This window comes from Macaca thibetana, chromosome 13 (assembly GCF_024542745.1).
Source record: "Macaca thibetana thibetana isolate TM-01 chromosome 13, ASM2454274v1, whole genome shotgun sequence".
NCBI classification, from domain to species: domain Eukaryota; kingdom Metazoa; phylum Chordata; class Mammalia; order Primates; family Cercopithecidae; genus Macaca; species Macaca thibetana.
The window spans coordinates 16,001,294-16,025,699 of NC_065590.1; the positions used below are offsets into that span (position 1 = coordinate 16,001,294).

The 24,406-nt window shown below is 37.2% G+C and overlaps 2 protein-coding genes across 3 annotated transcripts in view; one reads left to right on the forward strand and one right to left on the reverse strand.

Moving 5' to 3' along the window:
• The window catches only part of ZC3H6 (zinc finger CCCH-type containing 6), a 155,719-nt gene that overhangs the window by 96,648 nt on the left and 34,665 nt on the right, over positions 1 to 24,406 (reverse strand). The gene's annotated exons all lie outside the window — the stretch shown is intronic.
• The window catches only part of ZC3H8 (zinc finger CCCH-type containing 8), a 37,061-nt gene that overhangs the window by 11,768 nt on the left and 887 nt on the right, over positions 1 to 24,406 (forward strand). The window contains exons 3-9 of one of the 2 annotated variants that reach the window (XR_007718586.1): positions 2,120 to 2,342; positions 3,923 to 4,056; positions 6,384 to 6,500; positions 7,569 to 7,680; positions 9,013 to 9,122; positions 9,999 to 10,046; positions 16,941 to 17,060. Coding sequence is in view for 1 of the 2 variants with exons in the window: in XM_050753107.1 (XP_050609064.1) it covers positions 2,120 to 2,342; positions 3,923 to 4,056; positions 6,384 to 6,500; positions 7,569 to 7,680; positions 9,013 to 9,122; positions 9,999 to 10,031 (729 nt within the window). In the remaining variant the exon portion in view is untranslated. The remainder of the gene's footprint in view (positions 1 to 2,119; positions 2,343 to 3,922; positions 4,057 to 6,383; positions 6,501 to 7,568; positions 7,681 to 9,012; positions 9,123 to 9,998; positions 10,047 to 16,940; positions 17,061 to 24,406) is intronic. The other variant, XM_050753107.1, reaches the window with a different exon arrangement.

Sequence of the window (24,406 nt, forward strand, 5' to 3'; positions counted from 1 at the left end):
ATCATCATTTCATAAATTACAATTTAACTGAGATCTTATTCTTGTTTTGATGGCTAACATTGTTTTTGAATACATTTTGAATATCTTTGTGTATTTTTTAATTTTCGAGTTCTTTTTCTCAAATGATGGTTGCTTCTTCTGGATCTGTTTTTCAGTCATTTTCTTGCTTTTTTGTTATGTTCTGTAGATCAGGGATTGGTAAGCATTTTCTATAAAGGACAAGACAATAAATATTTTAGATTTTTAAGCCAAGAAGCAAAATTGAGGATGTTATGTAGGTACTTATATAATGAAGGAGACAAAAAAAATTTCCACAACCTTTGACTGATAGAATTCAGTACATAATAATAGTCGTTTTTAAATACATACTGAATAATCTTTTTGGTTCCCCCATTCCTACTAAATAAAATTAAAGGCCAAAACCAAGGTAAACATAATCTATCACAGGAGTCAGCCAACCTTTTCATAAAGGATCAGTTAGTGAATCTTTTCACCTTTGTAGGCCATGTTGTCTCTGTCACAACTAAGACAGTATGTAAATGAATGGATGTAATTGGTGTTACAGTAAAACTGTATTTACAGAAACAGGTAGTGAAGCTGAAAGTTTGCCAACCCCTGATCTATCAGTCCAGAAGTTATATTTACAAGTTTATTCTATGGTGTTATTGGGAAAAAGGCACTCTTTCTTGAAGACTTGGAGACAAGAAGTTTGGTGGCCCGAAGATATTAGATTGGTTGGTAGTCTTGTCTGTTGTAGTGAAGATAAGGTATAATTGAGGCCATTGTCAGATCAAGAAACTTCCTCAGCTTGTTTGGATTCTTTAAGCAGGGAGCAAGTTCATTTTCTAGGCTTATAATTAATCCTCTGGTGGAACAACTCCTAACTTTGAAGTTAAACATCAGAAGTAAACTATTGCCAGGCACGGTGGTTCATGACTGTAATCCCAGCACTTTGGGAGGCCAAGGCAGGCGGATCACTTGAGGTTAGCAGTTCGAGACCACCCTGGCCAATATGGTGAAACCCCATCTCTACCAAAAATACAAAAATTAGCTGGGCATGGTGGTACACACCTATAGTCCCAGCTACTCGGGAGGCTGAGGCAAGGGAATCGCTTGAGCCTGGGAGACAGAGGTTGCAGTGAGCCAGGATCGTGCCAGTGCACTCCAGCCTGGGCAATAGAGTGAGACTCCATCAAAAAAGAAAAAAAAAAGTAAACTGTTAAATCGGACCACCTAATATATTTTATAATAGGGAGTCTTCTGTTTTGTTTTTTGTTTGTTTGTTTTGAGTTTGCTTCTTAGTTATCATGTGAAAGCAAATAAGGGACCAGACCCCAAAGTATGCTTTGAAACAGAATCATTGTCCACTGTAATGATAGGCATGCCATTTCTTCCTGACATCAGAATAAGAGCCCTTTGATCCGTGGGCTCCTCTAGTTTAATATCCCTGTGTTAGTGTAACCAATACCTGAAAATTTTTATGCTCCTATGATCAGCTTGGGCCTGGGTTCTTCACCCTTCCGTGGGCACTTGCAACAACAGAGTTAGGAAACTTTCTGAAAGTGAAGTTAACTCGATTATAGAGAACAGGGTAGTTCTTTATTCCTTGTCATCATTGTTGCTACCACTCCTGTGGTTATAGGAGAAAGACTAGGCTTTGGTAACTTAGATGTATCTTAAGTGTAAGTGGGTTTTCATATGGACCATTACAGTTTACTTGGTGTTTTACAAAATGATAAGTTATTGAAGACATTTAAAAGTACTGTCAATGCAAAGGCAGAAATGTAATGTGTGAACTGTAATACTGTAATCCTCTCACAGCAAATAATTAAGATTTGGGGGTTTAGACGTTTAATTCAGTTAAATGCATACAATGTACAAATTTAGAATCTTCCCTCAAATCATCTTTAAGGATAGATATGTCATAGTGGTTTGTTAGTTTGTTTTTAATTCTGGAAATGTTCAAATATATGAGTGGAGAGAATAGTATATGAACCCCATGTACCTATTACCCAACTTCAACAATGACCAGTTCATAGCCAATCTTGTTTCTTCTGTATGGCCAGATTGTTTTGAATCATGCTAGGTTTTTAAAATTGAAGTTTTAATTTTTACTTAGTTTAGGCACTTTGGAAACTCTGCAGTATCACCAAAAAGTTCGCTGCATAGAAAATCAAGAAGTAAGGACTATGATGTGTATAGTGATAATGATACCTGCGGTCAGGAATCAGAAGATAATTTTGCCAAAGAGCTTCAACAGTACATACAAGCCAGAGAAATGGCAAATGCTGCACAACCTGAAGAATCTACAAAGAAAGAAGGAGTAAAAGATACCCCACAGGGTAAGAGTCAAACTATTTTATCATTTAAAGTTTATCTAGAGAAGCAGTCACAGTTGTCCATATATGGACAGAGGATTTTTCCTTGCACTTTCTCTCATGGTAAGACTGTGGTTTTCATGGATATTTATACCAGACATGAGCTTGCATGGCCAGAGACCTCATCTGAGACCTGGCCACTTGGTGCATTAAATGCTCAGTTTGTAGGAGGATGGAGGATGGAGGCGGGTTATCAAAGGCCATGTCTATTTCTAAAGGGAGAATGCTAAAGCCCTGGCCTCTGCATGTATGAAGGATAGGATAGCCTGTTTGTATTATTGTCATTTAAAGAGGAATTGACTGGAATGGTTGTATGTCAGACTGTAACTCAGAAATATATTCTTCTGGATTACTAAAATGAGATTTAGCCATAAATATGAGGGTAAATGGCAATTATAAATGAAATTTTTGGCCAGGCATGGTGGCTCACGCCTGTAATCCCAGTACTTTGGAAGGCCAAGGCGGGTGGATCACTTGAGGTCAGGAGTTCGAGACTAGCCTGGCCAACATGGTGAAACCCTGTCTCTACTAAAAATAAAAAAAGTAGCAGGGTACGGTGGCACACGCCTGTAATCCTAGCTATTCTGGAGGCTGAGACACAAGAATCACTTGAGCCCAGGAGGCAGAGGTTGCAGTGAGCCGAGATCACACAGTGCAGTCCAACCTGGACAATAGAGCAAGACTCTGTCTCAAAAAAAAAAAAAAAAATTAAAATTTTAATGCTGTCATTTTTTTGTGAGCCCAGGAGTTCAAGGCTCCAGTAAGCTGTGATTATGCCATTGCAGGATGGATGGATAAATGCAGGGATGGATAGATAAATAAATAAAAACTTAATCTATTTAAAATGTTTTCAGTGAAAAATCTGACAGTAATATATGAGGTCATTTTAAACACTTAAAGCTTTTACTGTTACAGTTCCTAATTAGATCCATCATACTCTGAACACTTCAAAAGGATCTGCCTTAGAGCTTGTAAGACTGATTTTATTATCTTACTTTTTTCTTGATAATACCTTATATATTTTTAAAGAATCCAGGGTGTATTATCATAATTCTCTTCTTGGTCCCTTAATCCCAGAGCTTCTAGAAAGACTGGTCAGTATCATGCCAGTTTTCACTTATTGAGGCTTAGAGAAGTTTCCTCAATTATTGTAAATCACACTTCTTTTTTCCGTTTGTTTGGAGACAGGTCTCACTCTGTTGCCCAGGCTGGAGTGCAGCGGTGCGGTCATAGCTCACTGTAACCTTGAACTCCTTGGCTCAAGCAATCCTCCTGCCTTAGCCTATAGTCCCAGAGTAGCTGGACTACAGGCGTGCACCCACCACACCCAGCTAAGTTTTTGTAGAGACAAGATCTCTAGGCTGCCTAGGCTGCCCTTGAACGCTTAGGCTGGCCTTGAACTCCTAGCCTTGAGCAGTCCTTCTGCCTCAGCCTCCCAAAGAGCTGGGATTACAGACATGAGCCACTGCACCTGGCCCCGTACTTCTTAAAAGTAAACTGCTATTGTAACTTTGTCATTTTTTAAATTAATTTTTTACTTTTAGCTGCTAAACAAAAAAATAAAAATCTTAAAGCTGGTCACAAAAACGGCAAACAGAAGAAAATGAAGCGAAAACGGCCTGGCACTGGAAACAAAGGATCAAATGCTTTGCTGAGGAACAGTGGCTCACAGGAAGAGGTATAAGAACATATGCTTCTAGGAATTCCTGGCCCCTGCATGCTTTTGGACTTTATCTTACACTTCAGTGACAAGAAGTGCTGTGTGATATGGAGAGGTGGAAGCATCCTACAGAATCAGAGTTTTCAGATGAAGATGTCCTTTTACTATCACTGGGTTCTCCATGTTCTTCCTTCTTATTGCAGCTTGCTTTTTCCCACTAATTAGCTGCCAACACTACTTTTAAGCCTTAGTGTTCTCACTATTGTTCCTGAATATATGCACACAAGCTCCTTGATTTTTATTATTATTATTATTATTATTTTGAGATGGAATCTTGCCTTGTTACCCAGGCTGTTGTAATCTTGGCTCACTGCAACCTTCACCTCCTGGGTTCAAGCGATTCTCCTGCCTCAGCCTCCTGATAGATGGGACTACAGGTGCATGCCACCACGCCCAGCTAATTTTTGTATTTTTAGTAGAGACAGGGTTTTGCCATGTTGGCCAGGCTGGTCTTGAACTCCTGACCTCAGGTGATCCACCTGCCTCGGCTCCCACCACCCGCCACCTCCCTAAGTGCTGGGATTATAGTCATGAGCCACTGTGGCCAGCCTAGGCTCCTTGATTTTTTTTTTTTTTTTTTTTTTTTTTTTTATACTATCAATGACTCCGGAAAAATGGGAAGCCAGAGAAGATCAAATAGTCATGAGGCATTTCAAAGGTCACTGAGTCTTACAAATTTTTTACTATCTAAAGTCCCTCATCCTGGCTCCTTCTGGAAATTAAAAATGAATATTTCTGAGCATTGGCCTTACCAAATCTCCCCACCTTCCTATATTTTGATTTTGTTTTTTAGAAGTTCCTTTTCCTTGGTCTGTAGATGTAATCAGGGTAGAATAATAAGTACCTTTTCTGGATTCCACTTTTCTGAGGGCTTTTAACTGGATGGCAACCTTTTTTATTACACTTGGTTATAGGGGACAAGGGTAAAGGGTGGTAAAATATTAGAAATGCCAAATATTCTAGATTGAAAAGCATTTATATACAGTCTATCCCCCGCCTCCATATTTTATGAATGAGGAATCTGAAGCCCTATGGTTCAGATAACTACCCATAGTCACACAGGGCCGAGCCAGGACTAGGATTTTTGTTTCCCAACACCCTGTCATTATTCTCTTTGATTTGATTTACATGGCTCAAATGATTATTCAGCCAAAGCTGACAGCCCTCCTACACAAGGAATAAATTCTAAACATACATAGTAGAATTTAGTAACATTACCAAATAAAACAAAAGATTTAAACTGGCAGATATTTATAAGACGTAAATTTGATGGTGCTAAGTGGAAATTTGACATTATTGTAAATGACTGTACAGTCAGCTCCCTTGTTTGTACATACTGTATTCCTAAGACTGTATTCAGAAATTTGGTATACAGAAGCTATAAGCTGTAGCATAAGTTAACATGTAAAAATTACCTTATGTTTCTGAAGAGCTTAAATGCATTATAAAATCTCCTTCCTTTTTTTAATATGAAAATCTCCTTTTATACCTTTATCACCATCTTTGATGGTGTATTGCTACTTGTATTTGTTAATTTGGGCTGATAAGTGTGCTCAACTCACACCCAGTGAGCATCTCATTGAAACTATAGATTCTACTGCTTTTGGTTCACTCTGATTTCCATCTTTGTTTCTATCGCTCTAAAGATCTTTGTTCTTAGACTTCATTTTTTAATCATAAATATTATCACTTTTTAAAAAAAAAAATTTTTTTTTCTCCCTGAGACGGAGTCTTGTTCTGTTGCCCAGGCTGGAGTGCAGTGGTGCAATCTCGGTTTACTGCAACCTCCGCCTCCTGGGTTCAAGAGATGCTCCTGCCTCAGCCTCCAGAGTAGCTAAGATTTCAGGCATCTGCCACCATGCGCGGCTAATTTTTGTATTTTAGTAGAGATGAGGTTTCACTATGTTGGCCAGGCTGGTCTCGAACTCCTGACCTCAAGTGGTCCACCCACCTCAGCCTCTCAAAGTGCTGGGATTACAGGTGTGAGCCACTGCGTCTGGCCCATTTAAAATTTTTTTTTCATTCAGTTTTACAAAATAAGGGTAATGTATAATAAAATATACAAATCAATACAAACACTGATATTCAATGATGGAATGCTGTTGAAACTGACAAAACATTCATTTTTAAACTGGTGTACCGAAATCCAAATATTACATATGAAGGCCAATTTAGAAGAATCACCCTTTAAGGCTTTGAAGTTGGTTTAAATAATTTTGTGTAACAGAATAAAATATTTAATTTTCTGTTTCTTACATTTAGTTTTTTTGTTTTTGTTTTTAAAGGATGGTAAACCTAAAGAGAAGCAGCAGCATTTGAGTCAGGCATTCATCAACCAACATACAGTGGAACGCAAGGGAAAACAAATTTGTAAATATTTTCTTGAAAGGAAATGTATTAAGGTATAAAAATGTGTAAGCAAAAATCTACTAAAATGTAAAACTGCTCTTTCTGTTTGATACTTATCTAATTCATACCTTTAGGTTTTTAAAGCTGTTTCATTCTGGAAAAAATTCAGTTAGAAAATTTTAGTGAAGTATTCTTTCATGTTTAAAAAAGTAGCCAAGCCTGTAATCCCAACACTTTGGGAGGCCAAGGTGGGTGGATCACCTGAGTCAGGAGTTCAAGACCAGCCTGGCCAACATGGTGAAACTCTGTCTCTACAAAAATTAGCCAGATGTGGTAGCACATGTCTGTAGTCCCAGCTACTCGGGAGGCTGAGGCAGGAGAATCGTTTGAATCTGGGAGGTGAAGGCTGCAGTAAGCTGTGATTGAGCCACTGCACTCCAGCCTGGGCGACAGAGCAAGACTCTGTCTCAAAAAGAAAAAAGATAATTTTTCTTTTTTAGTGAAGTATTCTTTTATGTTTAAAAAAGTAGCCAGGCCAGTAATCCCAGCACTTTGGGAGGCCGATGCGGGTGGATCACCTAAGTCAGATAATTTTTTGGGTTTGTTGTTGTTGTTGTTCTTGTTGTTTTGAGACAGAGTCTCGCTCTGTCACCCAGGCTGGAGTGCAGTGGTGCAATATCGGCTCACTTCAAGCTCCACCTCCCGGGTTCATGCCATTCTCCTGCCTCAGCCTCCCGAGTAACTGGGGCTACAGACGCTTGCCACCACTCCTAGCTGATTTTTTTGTATTTTTAGTAGAGATGGGGTTTCACTGTGTTAACCAGGATGGTCTCGATCTCCTGACCTCGTGATCTGCCCACCTCGGCCTCCCAAAGTGCTGGGATTATAGGCGTGGGCCACCGATAATTTTTAAAAATGCTTTGTGTTTAAAAATGTTTGGGACTTAAGAGAATTTTAATCAAATATATGTGATGTGGTTATAATTTATTAACCATTAGAATGTGCTACCTCTAAGACTTTGGTTCTTTCTGGAATCGTTTGCTTATTTAAAGTTTGGTGGGAATTAAATCATAATGACTATGGGAAATAATGGCTTTTCCTTGCTCCTTCTTTTGGCTTAGGGAGACCAGTGTAAATTTGATCATGATGCAGAGATAGAGAAGAAAAAGGAAATGTGTAAGTTTTATGTACAAGGATATTGTACCAGAGGTGAAAACTGTCTGTATTTGCATAATATCCTTTATCACAAGATATCGTGACTTTATTCTTTATAAATATTTACATGAACATTTTAAATGTGCAAAATTTTTAATGAAACCAGTGTTTTAGCTATACCAAGATGATAGTATTCAAGTCCAACTTAGTATCAAAGTGATTAAATTGTACATGGATTTTTTTCATAAGCAAGAAAAGAGGAATTCTTTAGAAAATCTCTCAAATGATGATTCTTTCTGCTCAACATGGGTGATATAGAGGGTCCATGAGACCTCTTCAAGTCCCAGAAAGAATATCACAATTTCTACTGTGGCACTGACTAATTGAATCTATGTTCAAATAAGCTACTTCATAAAAAGGCAGGGATTATGTAATTTGGGAGTACCTGTTTTCTGTGTATTCTGTACTGTGTAGAAATTAATTGTCCCTTAATTTGTAGAATAGCCTTAGCTCTTCAGTGCAAATGGCACAGACAAGTTATAAAAACATGGAATATAAACATTTTAGGTTAACAGCACCTTTAGTTATCACGAAATTTTTTTTTCTTCAGGCATTCAGTATAAGGAGTATCAAAATGTAATTTGAGGATTGTTTTCCTAGAAAACAATATTGAAGTTATATAGATTTATTCTGTTGTAAACAAGTCTAATGTACAAAGGATCCAGATTTGTAAGATATGTTGTTTTTGACTTTGATTCCTCCACCCCCAAAGGAATGCTTTAAAAATGATCACATTTATCAAGGTATTTAAAATATACCCTTTCATATATGAAACATGCCTGTACTCTATTATAAGAATGGATATGAAGGAAGAAAATGTCCTGTGATAGCCGTTAAACTTGATTTATGTATGTAGTCTTTCTAAAATTAGATTTTTTAATGTATTCCAGTTAATTTATTATCTCATATTTTAAATAGAGAAATCCAGTTTCTACTAGTAGGAAAGGTCTTTTTCTTTTCTTTCTTTTCTTTTTTTTTTTCTTTGCTCTGTTGCCTAGGCTGGAGTGCGGTGGCACAATCTTGGTTCATTGCAACCTCCGCCTCCCAGGTTCAAATGATTTTGGTGCGTCAGCCTCCTGAATAACTGGAATTACAGGCATGCCTGTGCCATCATGCCCAGCTAATTTTTTTGTATTTTTAGTAGAGGCAAGGTTTCGCCATGTTGGCTAGGTTGGTCTTGAATTCCTGGCCTCAAGTGATCTGCCCACCTCAGCCTCCTGAAGTGCTGGGATTACAGGAATGAGCCACCGCCCCTGGCCACAAAGGTCTTTATTTAGGAAAAATAAAGTAATTAAGTTACTAACATTTCAGTTGGATTAAAATTGTTCTTTTCCTTAACACTTGGGTTACATGAATATCCTTGTAAGTTTTACCATACAGGAACAAAATGTTATCAGGGAGAATATTGCAAGTTTTCTCATGCTCCACTGACTCCTGAAACACAAGAATTGTTGGCTAAAGTAAGTATACTTTTTAATAATCTTTTGTTTTTTCTTTTTTAAGGAATATGTTTGAACTAAGGATGAGAATTTGAAGATAATTAAGGAGAGTGCCTCTTAGGTTAGCATATGGGATATATTAGGACTGATAACTTAAGAATTCAGCTTAAATATTTTTCATTTGTATATGTTTCCTTGTAACTGAAAGGAAGATGTATATTCATTGCTGATTTAAGTTGAATGATGTAAAATCTTCAGTGTAAGCCATTTTAATAGCTAAGCTAAGCTAAACAAAGCAAATCAAATAAGAAAAACAGTACGCCTGTTATAAAGACTCTTGGAAGGAAAGTTACAAGTTACAGGTTTATAAACATTTTAGAATTACATCAGATAATAGTTAAGTAGTAATTTCAAAATGTTTTCAGATATTCTTGCAGTCTGTGAGAAAAGGTAATTGAAAAGTTACAGCCATTTGTATTCTTTCATTTCTCATGTTAGTTGGAGCTAGTCTCTTAAAAATTTAAGTATACATAAAAATTTAAAAGATTCTTTTGAAGCCAACCATACGATCTTGTGGCAAAATGTTCCCTTGAGCATATGCAAATATTACAAAGTCAAAGGTGCTTGTTTATAGATATTTTTAGGTTGTAAAATATGAATGGTTAATGTGGAATTAGAAGTTGTACCAAATATTCCGTTGTTTATTTGTATGAAATAGATATGGAAAAGTGATATATATAAAATAAGTTTTTCAGTTCCTGTAGTATTAGTAAATAATATTAGGTGATTATTAGGATGAATTTGATTGGAATCATTTGAAAGTTATGAGTATGACAGTATACCTGAATTAGACATGAATGCATAAAAATGACTATGTGATTTTTTTTTTCATATTAGGTTTTGGATACTGAAAAGAAGCCATGTAAATAAAATAGACATAAAAAGGTAAAATTAGAATTTACCACATTTCTTTTTTTCTTGTCTAAACATCTCCAGAAGTTGGCATGTCAACCTCAATAGGGTTCTCAAATAGAAGTATTTTTCTTCTTCCTCCCCCAGTAAAAAAGTATTATAAAATATTTGATATATTTACATACCTATATGGATCGACATCAGCCTGCTTCCTTGTGTGGGCTTGTCTATCAGGTATATTTTTATTCTTCTCTTGTATTTCTTTGTAGATTTACCAAATACATATAAGTCACAAAACAATATATTTAGTTCTGCTTATGTTTGGATTTTATTCAGACTGTATCATACTCTCTGTATTAATTGATGACATGGCTATTTCACTCAACATTATTCATTCATGTAGATGCATGCAGCTGTCATTCATTTTTACTCCTATATAACATTTCATTCTATGTTTATGTTAGTTGTTTAGTCATTCTATTAGTGAATGTTTAGGTTATTTTCAATTTTTAAAAATACAAACTCTTTTTGTAAGTATCCATATACATACCTCTTGGTATGAATGTGCACAAGTTATCCACAGTATGTGCCAAGGTGTAGAATCATATCATCATAAAATATAATATCAGTTTTTTCTCAAGTAGTTATACCAGTTTATACTCCTACAAACTGTGTAGAAGAAATCCTGTCATTCTATACTTGCCAATATTTTATATTGTCAGTACTTTAACCAATTTAGTGGATGTAAAAATAGAATCTCATAACTTAATTTGCATCTTTTCTTATGCTTACTGGCTTTTGAGTTTCATCTTTGGTGAAATGCCTGTTAATGTCTTTTGCCTATGTTTTTATTGGTCTGATTGCCCTTTATACATTGATTTTTATATATTCCTTATATAATTCTTTGTGAGTTATGTGTGGCAGGCCTTCTCCCATTTTGTGGACGGTCTTTTCTTTTCTTTCTTTCTTTTTTTTTTTAGGCATCTCAGGGAGTAGAATTACTTATTTTGGGAATCTTTTTGTTTATGGCTAGTTTTATGTTTTGTGTCTCGTTTAAGAAATTATTCCCTATCGTGAGTCTGTAAAGTAATTTAACTTTCTTTTTTTAAGTTTTGGAGCTTTGCCTTATACATTTATATTTTAATCCATTGGGAATTGTATTAACAGTTGGTACAGTAATGGTGTTTAGCAAAAACAACTACCAGGTTCTCAGTAGTGAATAACACAAAGTGCTTATTTTTTATGCATATATAGATTGGCTGGGAGTTGGCTGATCTCATCTGGCCTTGGTTGGGTTGGCTCTGTTTCATATGGCAGATCTGCTGGGACAGTTCTTATCTAATTTTCCTGGGACCAGTGGGCTAGCTAGGGCATGTTCTTCTCATGGTGTTGGCAGAAACTCAAGAGGGCAAAGCCCTGTTTACAGCACATTGACTTGGCTAAAGTAAGTCATGTGGCCAAGCCCAAAGTCAAGGAGAAGGAAACTGTACTCCACCTTTTGTACTTTACATGTGGGAGGAACTGTTAGAATGAATGAAAAAAGAGTATAACTATAACTCTAGGGAGAAAAGAAAAAATAATAGTAATTGACTTTTTAAAAATGGTATCAGAGGCCTCATACCTTTCTTTTTTTTGTTGTTCCCTTTTTCCCATATGGATAACCAATCTCCCAAGTATTATTTAATTAAAAAGCCTGCTTTCCCCCACTAACCTGTAATGCCCCTTTTGGTATATGTCAAGTTTCCATCAAGTGAAGATCTGAAGGTCTGTTTCTGGGATGTCAGTTCTCCATTTGTCTTTTTTTGGTCCAGCATATACTATCTTAATTACTGTAGCAACACTTGTTTCTATCAGTCATTTTGATTATAGCTTTTGCAGTAGGAGTGACGCTGTATCTCACTGTAGTTGTAATTTTCATTTCTCTAATGACTATAAACATCTTTGCATGTGCTTATTGGCCATTAGCCAGTTTAGATCTCTGCCCATTTTAAAATTAGATTGTTTTCGTACTGAGTTTTAGGGTTCTTTACATATATTGCATACAGATCCTTCATTAGATACTTTATTTGCAAATATCCCAATCTGTGGCTTGTCTTATTAATGTTATCTTTTGAAGCATGAAAGTTTTCATTTTGATATTGTACAGTTTATCAGTTTTTTCTTTTATGGATCATGCTTTCCGTGTTGTATCTCAGAATTCATTGCCTAACACAAAGTCACAAGATTTGCTCTTATGTTTTCTTCTAAAAATATTCTAGGTTTAGCTCTTGTGTTTATGTCTATGATTCATTTTGAGTTAATTTTTAGGAATTGTGTGAGTTAAGGGCAAAATTTTTTTACATATAGATATCCAGTTGTCCCAGAACTTTTTTTTTTTTTTTTTTTTGAGACAGAGTCTCACTCTGTTGCCAGACTGGAGTGCAGTGGCACAGTCTTGGCTCACTGCAGCCTCTGCCTCCCAGGTTCAAGTGATTCTTGTGCCTCAGCATCCCGAGTAGCTGAAATTATAGGCATGCACCAGCACGTCTGGCTACTTTTTGTATTTTTAGTAGAGACAGGCTTTCACCACGTTGGCCAGGCTGGTCTTGAACTCCTGACCTCAGGTGATCTGCCCACCTTGAACTTCCAGAGTTCTGGGATTACAAAGGTGAGCCACTGTGCCTGGCCACCAGCACCATTTTTAAAAAAGACTGCCCCTTCCCTCTGACTTGCCTTCACGCCTTTGTCAAAAATCAACTGACTATAAATGTATGGATTTATTTCTGTACTCAGTTGTGTTCTATTGACCTCTATATGTGTGTCCTTATACACTATCACAGTGTCTTGATTACTATAACTTTGTCCTAAGTTTTGAAATAAGGAAGTGTAAGCTGTCTAGCTTTGTTCTACTTTTCAAAGATTGTTTTGGCTACTCTGGATCTTTTGCTTTTCCATATAAGTTTTAAGATCAGCTTGTAAATTTCTGCAAAAAACCTATGCCGAGATTTTGATAGGGATTGCATTGAATCTGTGGAAAACTGCACATAGAATTCTGATCTATGAGCGTGGAATGTCTCTCCATTTATTTAGATCTTCAGTTTCTCTCAGTTTTGTAATTTTCATTGTACAAGTGTACAGTGTACACTTTTTTGTTAATTTATTCCTACATATTCTGTTTGATGCTATTGAATGGAATTGCCATTTAAACTTTGTTTTTAGATTGTTCACTGGTAGTATGTAGAAACATAATTTATTTTTGTTGTTGATCTTGTTTCCCAAGACTTTGTATTCATTTATTAGCTCTAGTAGGTTTTATTTTGTGTGTGCATGTATTCCTTAGGAATTCCTTAGGAATTTGCATGTAGGATTATGTTATCTGAGAATAAAGATAGTTTTACCTCTTCCTTTTTTTTTTTAGTTTTACCTCTTCCTTTTTTTTTTTGAGATGAATTCTTGCTCTCGTCCCCCAGGCTGGAGTGCAAATGGCGCGATCTTGGCTCACTGCAACCTCCGCCTCCCAGGTTCAGGTGATTCTCCTGCCTCAGCCTCCCGAGTAGCTGGGATTACAGGCACCTGCCACCACGCCCGGCTAATTTTTGTATTTTTAATAGAGATGGGGTTTCATCATGTTGGCCAGGCTGGTCTCAAACTCCTGACCTCAGGCGATCCACCAGCCTTGGCCTCCCAAAGTGCTGGGAGTACAGGTGTGAGCCACCATTCCTGGCTACCTCTTCCTTTCTAAACTAGATGCTTTTCATTTCTTTTTGTGCCTGATTTTACTGGCTGAAACCTTCTATACAAGGTTAAATAGAAGTGAGAGCAGGTAATGTTGCCTTTGTCCTGATATTTGGCAGAAGCATTCAGTCTTTCACCATTACATATGATTTTAGCTGTAGGTTTTTATAGATACTGTAGTTCAAGGAAGTTCTCTCCTATTTCTAGTTTTTGGAGTACTTTTATCATGGATGAATCTTGGGTTTTATCAAATGATTTCTCTGCATCTGTTGAGATAGCCATATAATTTTCCCCTTACTTTATTCACATGATATATTAGTTGTAAAACAAATCTTACATTCCTGAGATACACCCCACTTGGTCATGTTGTATATAATTTATTATTGGATTTCATTTGCTAATATTTTATTAAGGATTTTTGCATCTTTTCATGTTTATGAGGGGTATTCATGCGTAGCTTTCTTTTTGTGTGATGTCTTTTTCTGGCTTTCATATCAAGGTAATACTGGCCTCCTAGAATGAGTTGAAAGGTGTTCCAGCTTTCTCTATTTTCTGGGAGAATTCATGAAAAATTGTTATTATTTCTCCTTTAATTCACCAGTAAGATAACTGGGCCTGAGCTTCTTTGTTTTATTTATTTATTTATTTATTTTTGAGATGGAGTCTTGCTCTGTGCGCAGGCTGAAGTATAGTGGTGCAATCTCGGCTCACTGCAAACTCCGCCTTCTGGGTTCACGCCATTCTCCTGCCTCAGCCTCCCGAGTAGCTGGGACTACAGGTGCCCACCACCATGCCCGGCTAATGTTTTTATATTTTTAATAGAGACAGGGTTTCACCGTGTTAGCCAGGATGGTGTCGATCTCCTGACCTCGTGATCTACCTGCCTCAGCCTCCCAAGTGCTGGGATTACAGGCGTGAGCCATCGCACCTGGCTGCTTTTTTTTTTTTTAATTAGAAGATTTTACATAACAGATTCAATTTCTGTCCTTGTTATAAGTTTATTCAGATTTTTCTTTTTTAGAAAAAAACAGCTTTGGTAATTTGTATCTTTCTATTAATTTCGCTATTTCATCTAAGTTGTCTACTTTGTTGGTGTAAATTTGTTTATAGTATTATCTTATAAACCTTTTGAATTCTGTATCATAAAAATATTTCCTTTTTTTTTTTTTTTTTTTTTTTTGAGATGGAGTCTCACTCTGTTGCCTAGGCTGGAGTACAGTGGCATAATCTCAACTTACTGCAACCTCTACCTCCTGGGTTCAAGTGATTCTCCTGCCTCAGCTTCCCAAGTAGCTGGGATTACAGGTGTGTGCCACCACACCTGGCTAATTTTTGTATTTTTAGTAGAGATGGCGTTTCACCATGTTGGCCAGGCTGGTCTCGAACTCCTGACCTCAGGTGATCCACTTGCCTTGGCCTCTCGAAGTGTTGGGATTACAGGCATGAGCCACCATGCTCACCCTGTTGTCTAGGCTGGAGAGCAGTAGCATGATCTTGGCTCACTGCAACTTCTGTCTCCTGGATTCAAGTGATTCTCCTGCCTCAGCTTCCTGAGTAGCTGGGACTACAAGCACCTACCACCGTGCCCAGCTAATTTTTGTATTTTTAGTAGAGACCGAGTTTCACCATGTTGGCCCGGCTGGTCTCGAACTCCTGACCTCAAGTGATCTGCTCGCCTCAGCCTCCCAAAGTGTTGGGATTACAGGCATGAGCCACTTTGCCTGGCCAGCTTTGTGATATTGAGGCTTTTAATCTATGAATATGTTGACTGTAGTCTTTTTTTAGACATAGGGTCTTGCTCTGTTGCCTAGGCTGGAGTGCAGTGGCACAATCATAGCTCAATTTAGCCTCGAACTCCTGGGCTCAAGCAGTCCTCCTACCTAAGCCTCCCAAGTAGCTGGGACTGCAGGTGTGTGCTACTACACCTGGCTAATTGTTGTCTGTAGTCTTTCAAAATGTCTTTTGATAACATTTTATTATTTTCCCCAGTGGGTTGCATATTTTTTTTTAACAATTAACTATTTTGAGGTATACAGAACAGTCAATAAATTGCACCCATTTTAAATGCACACATGCAAAATAAAACCTACTAGAGTTAATAAACAAATTCAGCAAAGTCTCGGGAAACAAGATCAATACATAAAAATAAATTCTGTTTCTACATACTACCAATGAACAATCTAAACATGAGGTTTAAACAACAATTTCATTCAGTAGCATCAAACAGAATAAAATAGGAATAAATTTAAAAGGTGTACACTTGTACACTGAAAATTACAAAACTGAGAGAAACTGAAGATCTAAATAAATGGAGAGTATACAGTTCAATGAGTTTGGACACCAGTTTTGACATGAGTGTATAACCATGTATCTACCCCCACAATCAATAAATAGGACATTCCATCACCCCAGAATGTTCCCTGTGACACTTTACTACAACTCATTCTCCTTCTCTCAGACCTCAGGCATTCACTAGTATTCTTTCAGTAAGTATCTATTAGTTTTGCCTGTTGTAGAATTTCATATAAGCAGAATTCTATAGTCTACACTCTTGTGTCTTTTGCCCAGTATGGTGTTTTGATGCTTCCCTTTTTTATGTGTGTATTAGCAGCACACTTCTCTTTATTACTGAATTGTGTTCTTTTGTATGGATATACTGGTTTATTCATCTGTTGATCGACATTTGAGTGTTATAAATAAAGCTTCAGTGAACATTTGTGTTCAAGTCTTTGAGGCAATGTAATTTGAAATAAAAGCAGTGATAGTGTATTTTTGTCCTGGGTTTTAAAAGAGACTGCTGTTAATATTTTCCCCACTGAATACAATGTGTCCTGCAATTTTCTGGTAGAAACTCTATCAAGTTACTGAAATTCTCTTCAAATTGTAGTTTGATAAGAGTTATTGGGCTTTTTGTTTCTTTGTTTTATAATCATGAAGAGATGTTGACTTTTTTGGAATGCTTTTTGATGTGACCAGAGTTTTTCTTTTTATTCTGCTAAAGCGACAGATTATATCTATGTATTTAAAAATACTAATCCACCCTTACATTCCTGATATAAACTAAATTTTTAAATATAAATGTGAAGTTTTCAAATATCATTAATATTATATGAAGACATCTGGCATAATATTAATGGTATCTTAATAACTGTAAAAATCTGTAGTTATGTTTACCTTTTTATTCCTTTTTTTTTTTTTTTTTTTTTGAGACAGGGTCTCACTGTCACCCAAGCTGGAGTGCAGTGGTGTGATCTCGTCTCACCACAACCTCTGCCTCCCAGGCTCAAGCAAGTCTCCTGCCTCAGCCTCCCGAGTAGCTGGAATTACAGGCATGTAATTTTTGTATTTTTAATAGAGACAGGGTTTCACCATGTTGGCCAGCCTGGACTCAAACTCCTGACCTCAAATGATCCACCCGCCTTGTCCTCCCAAAGTGCTGGAACTACAGGCCTAAGCCACCATGCCTGGCCTTTATTCCTTATGTTGATTATTTGTGCCTTCTGTTTTTCTTGATTAATTAGCCTGGAGTTTCATAGTTACATTATTCTCTAGAAAGAACCAACTTTGCTTTCCTTAATTCTATTTTATACTAATTTTCTATTTCATCAATTTATCTTCTAGATTATATCAGTCCTTTTACATTGTTTGGGCTTATTTTGCCCAAAGATTGACTGTTAGCATTTCTTCTTTCTTAGCACATCTAAACCTGTAAATTTCTCTTAATGTACTCTTTTACTTATATCCCCAAAGTTTTTAAATTAAATATTCTTATAAAAGTAATATATGCAGATAGTTTAAAAAGTCAAGAGGTTATACAAGAATCATGGAAAAACAGCAGTCCTTCATATCATGATTATTTTTGTAGATGCTGGAAAAGCTTTCTGCTAAATTCAACACTCATTTCTTATTTTAAAAAAACACTAAAGAAAATAGGAATAGATGGATACTTTAAAAGTTTTTTATTGTGATAAAATACACATAATATTTACCATCTTAACCATTTGTAAATGTATAGTTAAGTAATGTTCAGTTCATTCGTATAGTTTTGAAACCATTACCACCACGTATATCACCAGAGCTCATGTTTTTAATCTCAAAACTAAAACCCTGTATCCATTAAACAAAAACTCCCCATTTCCTCTTGTCTTCAAGGCCTTGACAACTACCATCCTGTTTTCTGTCTCTTGTGATTTTGACTACTTTAGATATCTCATATAAGTGAAATCATATAGCATTTATCCTTTTTGACAGACATTTCTGTCACCACCATCCTATTTTCTGTCCCTTGTGATTTTGACAAATTTAGGTATCTCATAGAAGTGAAATCATACGGTATTTGTCCTTCTTGACAGACTTACTTCATTTAGCATAATGTCCTCAAGATTCATCCATACTGTAGCATGTCAGAATTTCTTCTTTCTTTAGGGCACAGCCTCCTGTTGCCCTGGAAACACCCAAACAGAAGGGTAGGCAACTCCATCCACCCCCACCTCTTGTAGCCAGACAGGCCAGGCCACACCTGCTAGAGCTTCCAACCCAGTGGTCCCACTTTTACTTGAACTCTGCAGGCAGGTGCAAACCCCATGTTTACCCAGGAAGTACACGGACAACAGATTAGGGCTGACCTAGCAAGGATACAACTTGTCTGTCAACTGAGGTTCCTGTCTGAGGGAGAGCCCCATGGACAAGAACACTCAACAAAAGAAACACGGGCACAGAGACAGTAATCAGAGAGGGCTCCTCCAAGACCCAGGAGCAGACTAGAATCTAAGCCAGTCAACTGAACCCATCTTATACTGTAATCAAACCCCTAAGGTTATCAAGAAGAAAAAAGCAAAAAATCCATCCAAAGGACAGCAGCTTCAAAGATTGAAGAACATCAGCCCATACAAATGAGAAACAACCAGCATAAGAACTCTGGCAACTCAAAAAGCCAGAGTGCCTTCTTACCTCCAAATGACTGCACCAGTTCCCTAGTAGTGGTTATTAACTATGTTGAAATGGCTGAAATGTCACAAATAGAATTCAGAATATGGATAGGAACAAAGATCAATGACATACAGGAGATAGTCAACCCAATCCAAGAAATCTAAGGATTACAATAAAACAATACAGGAGGTGATAGACCAAATGACCATTATAAGAAAGAACTGAGTTGACCTGATAGAGCTGAAAAACAGACGAGAAGAATTTCAGAGTGCAATCTCAAGTTTTATCAGCAGAATCAACCAAGCTGAAGAAGGAGCTCAGAGCTGGAAGACTGGCTCTCCAAAATAACTCAGTCAGAGAAAAATAAAGTAAAAACAATAAAGAAGACTGTATTCCTTCATGCATTGCTATAAAGAAATACCTTAGATTGGGTAATTTATAAAGAAAAGGAGTTTAATTAGCTCATAGTTCTGCAGGCTGTACAGGAAGCACGGAGGCTTCTGCTTCTGAGGAGGCCTCAGGAAACTTACAGACATGGCAGAAGGTGAATGAGGAGCCAGCATGTTGCATGACCAGCAAGAGAGAGAGAGTGGGGAGGAGCTACACACTTTTAAACAACCATATCTTGCGAGCACTCACTCACTCTTGCTAGGACAGTACCAAGGGGGATGGTGCTAAACCATTCATGAGAAATCTGCCCCCATGATCTAGTCACCTCCCCACCTTCAGCATTGGGGATTACAATTCAACATGAGATTCGAGCAGGGACACAGATTCAAACCATATCAAAGACTGAACAAAACCTCTGAGAAATATGAAATTATGTAAAGAGACCAAATCTGTGACAAATTTGTGTCCCTGAAAGACAGGAAGAGAAAACAAGCAACTTGGAAAGCATATTTCAGGATATCATCCATGAAAATTTCCCCAACCTTGCTAGAGAGGCCAACATTCAAGTTCAGGAAATACAGGGAACCTCTGCAGAATTCTACACAAGAAGATCATGCTCATGACACATAGTCATCAGATTCTCCAAGGTCAAAATGAAAGAAAAAGTAGTTAAGGGCAACTGGAGAGAAGGGGCAGGTCACCTACAAAGGGATTTTTTTTTTTGCTTGAGACGGAGTTTTGCTCTTTTTGCTCAGGCTAGAGTGCAATAGCACGATCTCAGCTCACCACAGCCTCTACCTCCCAGGTTCAAGTGATTCTCCTGCCTCAGCCTTCCGAGTAGCTGGGATAACAGGCATGCGTCACCATGCCTGGCTAATTTTTGTATTTTTAGTGGAGACAGGGTTTCTCCATGTTGGTCAGGCTGGTCTTGAACTCCCAACCTCAGGTGATCTACCTGCCTTGGCTTCCCAAAGTGCTGGGATCACAGGTGTGAGCCACCGCTCCTGGCCCTACAAAGGGGTCTTTAGGCTAACAGCAGACCTATCAGCAGCAACCATACAAGCCAGAAGAGATTAGAGGCCTATACTCAGCATTCTTAAAGAATTTTCAACCAAGAATTTTATATCCAGCCAAACTTAGCTTCATAAGCAAAGGAATATTAAATCCTTTTCAGACAAGCAAAGGCTAAGGGAATTTGTTACCACCAGACCTGCCTTACAAGAGGTCCTGAAGGGAGTGCTAAATATGGGAAGTAAAGACCATTACTGGCCACTACAAAAACACGCTTAAAAGTACATAGGCCAGTGACACTATAATGCAGCCACACAAACATGTCTGCATAATAACCAGCTGACAGTGTTATGACAGGATCAAATCTACATGTGTCAATACTAACCTAGAATGTAACTAGGCTACACACTCCAGTTAAAAGGCACAGACTGGAAAGTTGAATATAGAAACAAAACCCAATGGTATGCTGTCTTCAGGAGGATCATCTCACGTTCAGTGACACCCATAGGCTCAAAGTAAAGGAATGGAAAAAAGTCTACTAAGCAGATGGAAAACATAAAAAGACAGGAGTTAGCTATTCTAATTTCAGGCAAAACAGACTTTAAACCAACAAAGATTTTTAAAGACTTATGAAGTGACTTAAATAACCACACAGTAATAGTGGGAGACATTAAACACTCCACTCACAGTATTAGATCATTGAGGTAAAAAAGTAACAAAGATGTTTGGGACCTGAACTCTATACTTGATCAAAATGGACCTAGGGGACATCTACAGAACTCTGCACCCAAAAACATCAGAAGGTACTCATTCTGTGCTCATGTGCAGATGACACATACTCCTGTATGTGCTCATCTGCATATGACTCATACTCTAAAATTGACCATACAACCAGGCATAAAATAATCCACAGCAAATTAAAAAAAAAAAAAAATCACCCCACTCACACTCTCAGACCGCTGTGCAAGAAAAGTAGAAATCAATGCTAAGAAAATCGCACAAGGCCAGGCGCGGTGGCTCACGCCTGTAATCCCAGCACTTTGGGAGGCCGAGGCGGGTGGATCACCAGGTCAGGAGATCGAGACCATCCTGGCTAACACGGTTAAACCCCGTTTCCACTAAAAAATACAAAAAAATTAACCAGGCGTGGTGGCGGGCACCTGTAGTCCCAGCTACTTAGGAAGCTGAGGCAGGAGAATGGCATGAACCCAGGAGGCGGAGCTTGCAGTGAGCCGAGATTGCGCCACTGCACTCCAGCCTGGGCGACGGAGCGAGACTCCGTCTCAAAAAAATAATAATAATAAAGAAAGAAAGAAAGAAAATTGCACAAAACTATACAGTTACATGGAAGTTAACCTGGTCCTGAATGGCTTCTGGGTAAATAATATTGTAAGTAGTGTTGTGAAGACTTTCCTTTATGTTTTCCTCTAGGAGCTCTTAACATTTACATCTTTGATCCATTTTGTGTTAATTTGTTGTCTAAGACAATGGTCCAGCTTCATTATTTTGCATGAGGAGATCCAGTTTTCCTAGCACCATTTGTTGAAAGACTGTCCTTCCTTAATTGAATGGTCTTGGTGCTTTTGTCAACAATTATTTACCACAGATGTGAAGGTTTATTTCTAGCCTCTCCACTCTGTTCCATTACTCTATATGTCTGTCTTTTATGCTGTTAGCACAGCGTTTGATTACTATCACTTTGTATTGAACTCAGGAAGTGTGAGTCCCCCAAATTTGTTCTATATATATATACACATATATATATACACACACACACACACACACACACACATATATATATTTGGCTATTCCTTCAGATCCCATGTGAATTTTAAGACGGATTTTTCTATATTTGGAAAAAACAATCGATTTGAATCTGATAGAGATTGCATTGAATACATAGATTGCTTTGGGTAGTAATAACATCTTAACAATATTGTCTTACAGGCCATTAACATGGGATGTCTTTCCATTTATTTATGTGCCTTCGATTTATTTCAGCAGTGTTTTATAGTTTTTATTACACAAGTCTCACCTCCTTGATTAAATTAATTCCTAATTACATTTGGCCCTTGAACAACAGAGGAATTATGATTATTGAACTGTTGTGCAGTCAAAAATCTGCATATAACTTTTCACTCCTCAAAATCATAACTAATAATAGCGTACTGTTGACAGGAAGCCTTACCAAGAACATAAACAGTCGATTAACACATAAGTAGACTCATATCTATATATATGTATTTTTCCGAATTGTAGTGAATCTCCAAAAAATTTTCCAAAGTATTTATTGAAAAACATCTATATATAAGTGGATTCATACAGTTCAAACTTGTGTTGTTCAAGAGTCAACTGTATCCTATTCTTTTTGGGTATTGTAAATGGAATTGTTTTAATTTCCTTTTTAGACTGTTCATTGTTCTGATTATTGTGTGTTGAGGTTTTCTACATAGAAGATCATTGGGGGGATACTTTTTTAACATGATAAAATATTCTATACCTTAATAGGAATGCACCATACTCAATAGGGCAAACAGTACAGGCATTTCCACTAGAAGAGTCTGTGTTCCATTGAGACTGCCTGGTTTCTAAACCTTGAGTAGAGTTTCCTTCTAAAAACATCTGCCTTTGGGGTCAGGTTCATTTAAGAATGTCCTTGATGAAGCAGTAACAATTATTAATGTTATTAAACCTCACATACAGTCTTTTCAATATTATGCCTAACAGAATGGGAAGATATACAAAGTACTTCTGCAACTGTATTCCTAAGAAAAGTACATGTGCTGTGCTATCTGAGTTGCAAGCTGAATGAGTTGTTTTTCATGACTGCTGTTTTTACATGAAAGAACAACTGAGAGCTGGGTGTGCTGGTATAAACCTGTAATCCCAGCTGCTCCGGAGGTGGAGGCAGGAGTTTGAATTCAGGTCCAGCCTGGGTAACACAATAAGACCCCATTTCTACAAAAACAAAAACAAAAAAAAACACACAACAAACCAGACACACATACAAACAGAAACACACAAAACTGAGGGGCAGTTTTTTTTTTTCAGATATAGGTGTTTGACAGGAACTTTTTCAGAAATGAACAGAGTGACTGTCACTTTGAGGAGGACAACTGAAAATATGTCTTCAATGATAAAATTCAAGCTTTTAAGCACAAATTACAGTTTTAGAACATTTGCTCTGTCCCTGTGAGCTTGAAAGCTTTCCTGTACCTAAAGACTGTTTTGGCAAGGTTCATTGGTGATATTAACGAATGTGACTTTTAAAAAACACTGTACTATATAATGAAACGTAGAAGATCCGCATAGATTAGTAAACTGATATTTTCCACATAAACAATGTACAATATGACAAAATTATACATGCATAAAGCACCCATCCACCCTATAAAGACCAATGGATTTTAATATAACAGTATAAAAAGTTCATTGATGTGGTTTCAGATTTCATACTGCAACTTGAAAATTTGTTTCCATTTGCTTTTAATATTCATTCACCTATCACTTTATTTTTAGTTTTTCTTTTTTTCTTTTCTTTTTTTTTTTTTTTTTTGAGATGGAGTCTCGCTCTGTCACCCAGGCTTGAGTGAAGTGGCACGATCTTCTCTCACTGCAACCTCTGCCTCCCGGGTTCAAGCGATTCTCATGTCTCAGCCTCCTGAATAGCTGGGATTACAGACATGTGCCACCACGTCTGGCTAATTTTTTTGTATTTTTAGTAGAGACGGGGTTTCACCATGTTGGCCAGGCTGGTCTCAAACTTCTGACCTCAAGTGGTCCACCCGCCTTGGTCTCCCAGAGTGCTGGGATTACAGGTGTGAGCCACTGCGCCCAGTCTATTTTTAGCTTTTCTGAATAATTTTTAGGTTTGTTTCTTGTATGGAACATATGTAGTTGGGTTTTGCTCTGCAGACTGAACCAAAAATCTTTTTCTTTTGATAAGTGGATTAAGATCATTCACATTTATTAAAATGACCAAATGTTTGGTTTAGTTTCTGTCATTTTATTGTTACTGTTTCTTTCTTTATAATGTGTTTTCTTTGTTTTCTATTAAATTTTTCTTTTTTCATCTCATTTTTTGTTCTCTTTCTGCTTTTGTCTGATAAGGTTTATCATGTTTCCATTCAAATTATTCTTTCTTGTAATATACTCTTAATTTGTAATGTTATTTTTTTCTTGTTTGTCATTTCTGAGGTTAGTCAATTCTTGTCTCATTATTTATATATATATTTTTTGCTTCAGTTCTAGTCTTAGTTTTTGAATTTCAATTCAGAATGTTCTTTAATTTTCCCAAAGAGGGGTATTTAATTCAGTTTGGATTTTTGCTTAATTGTTTTCTTCAGCTG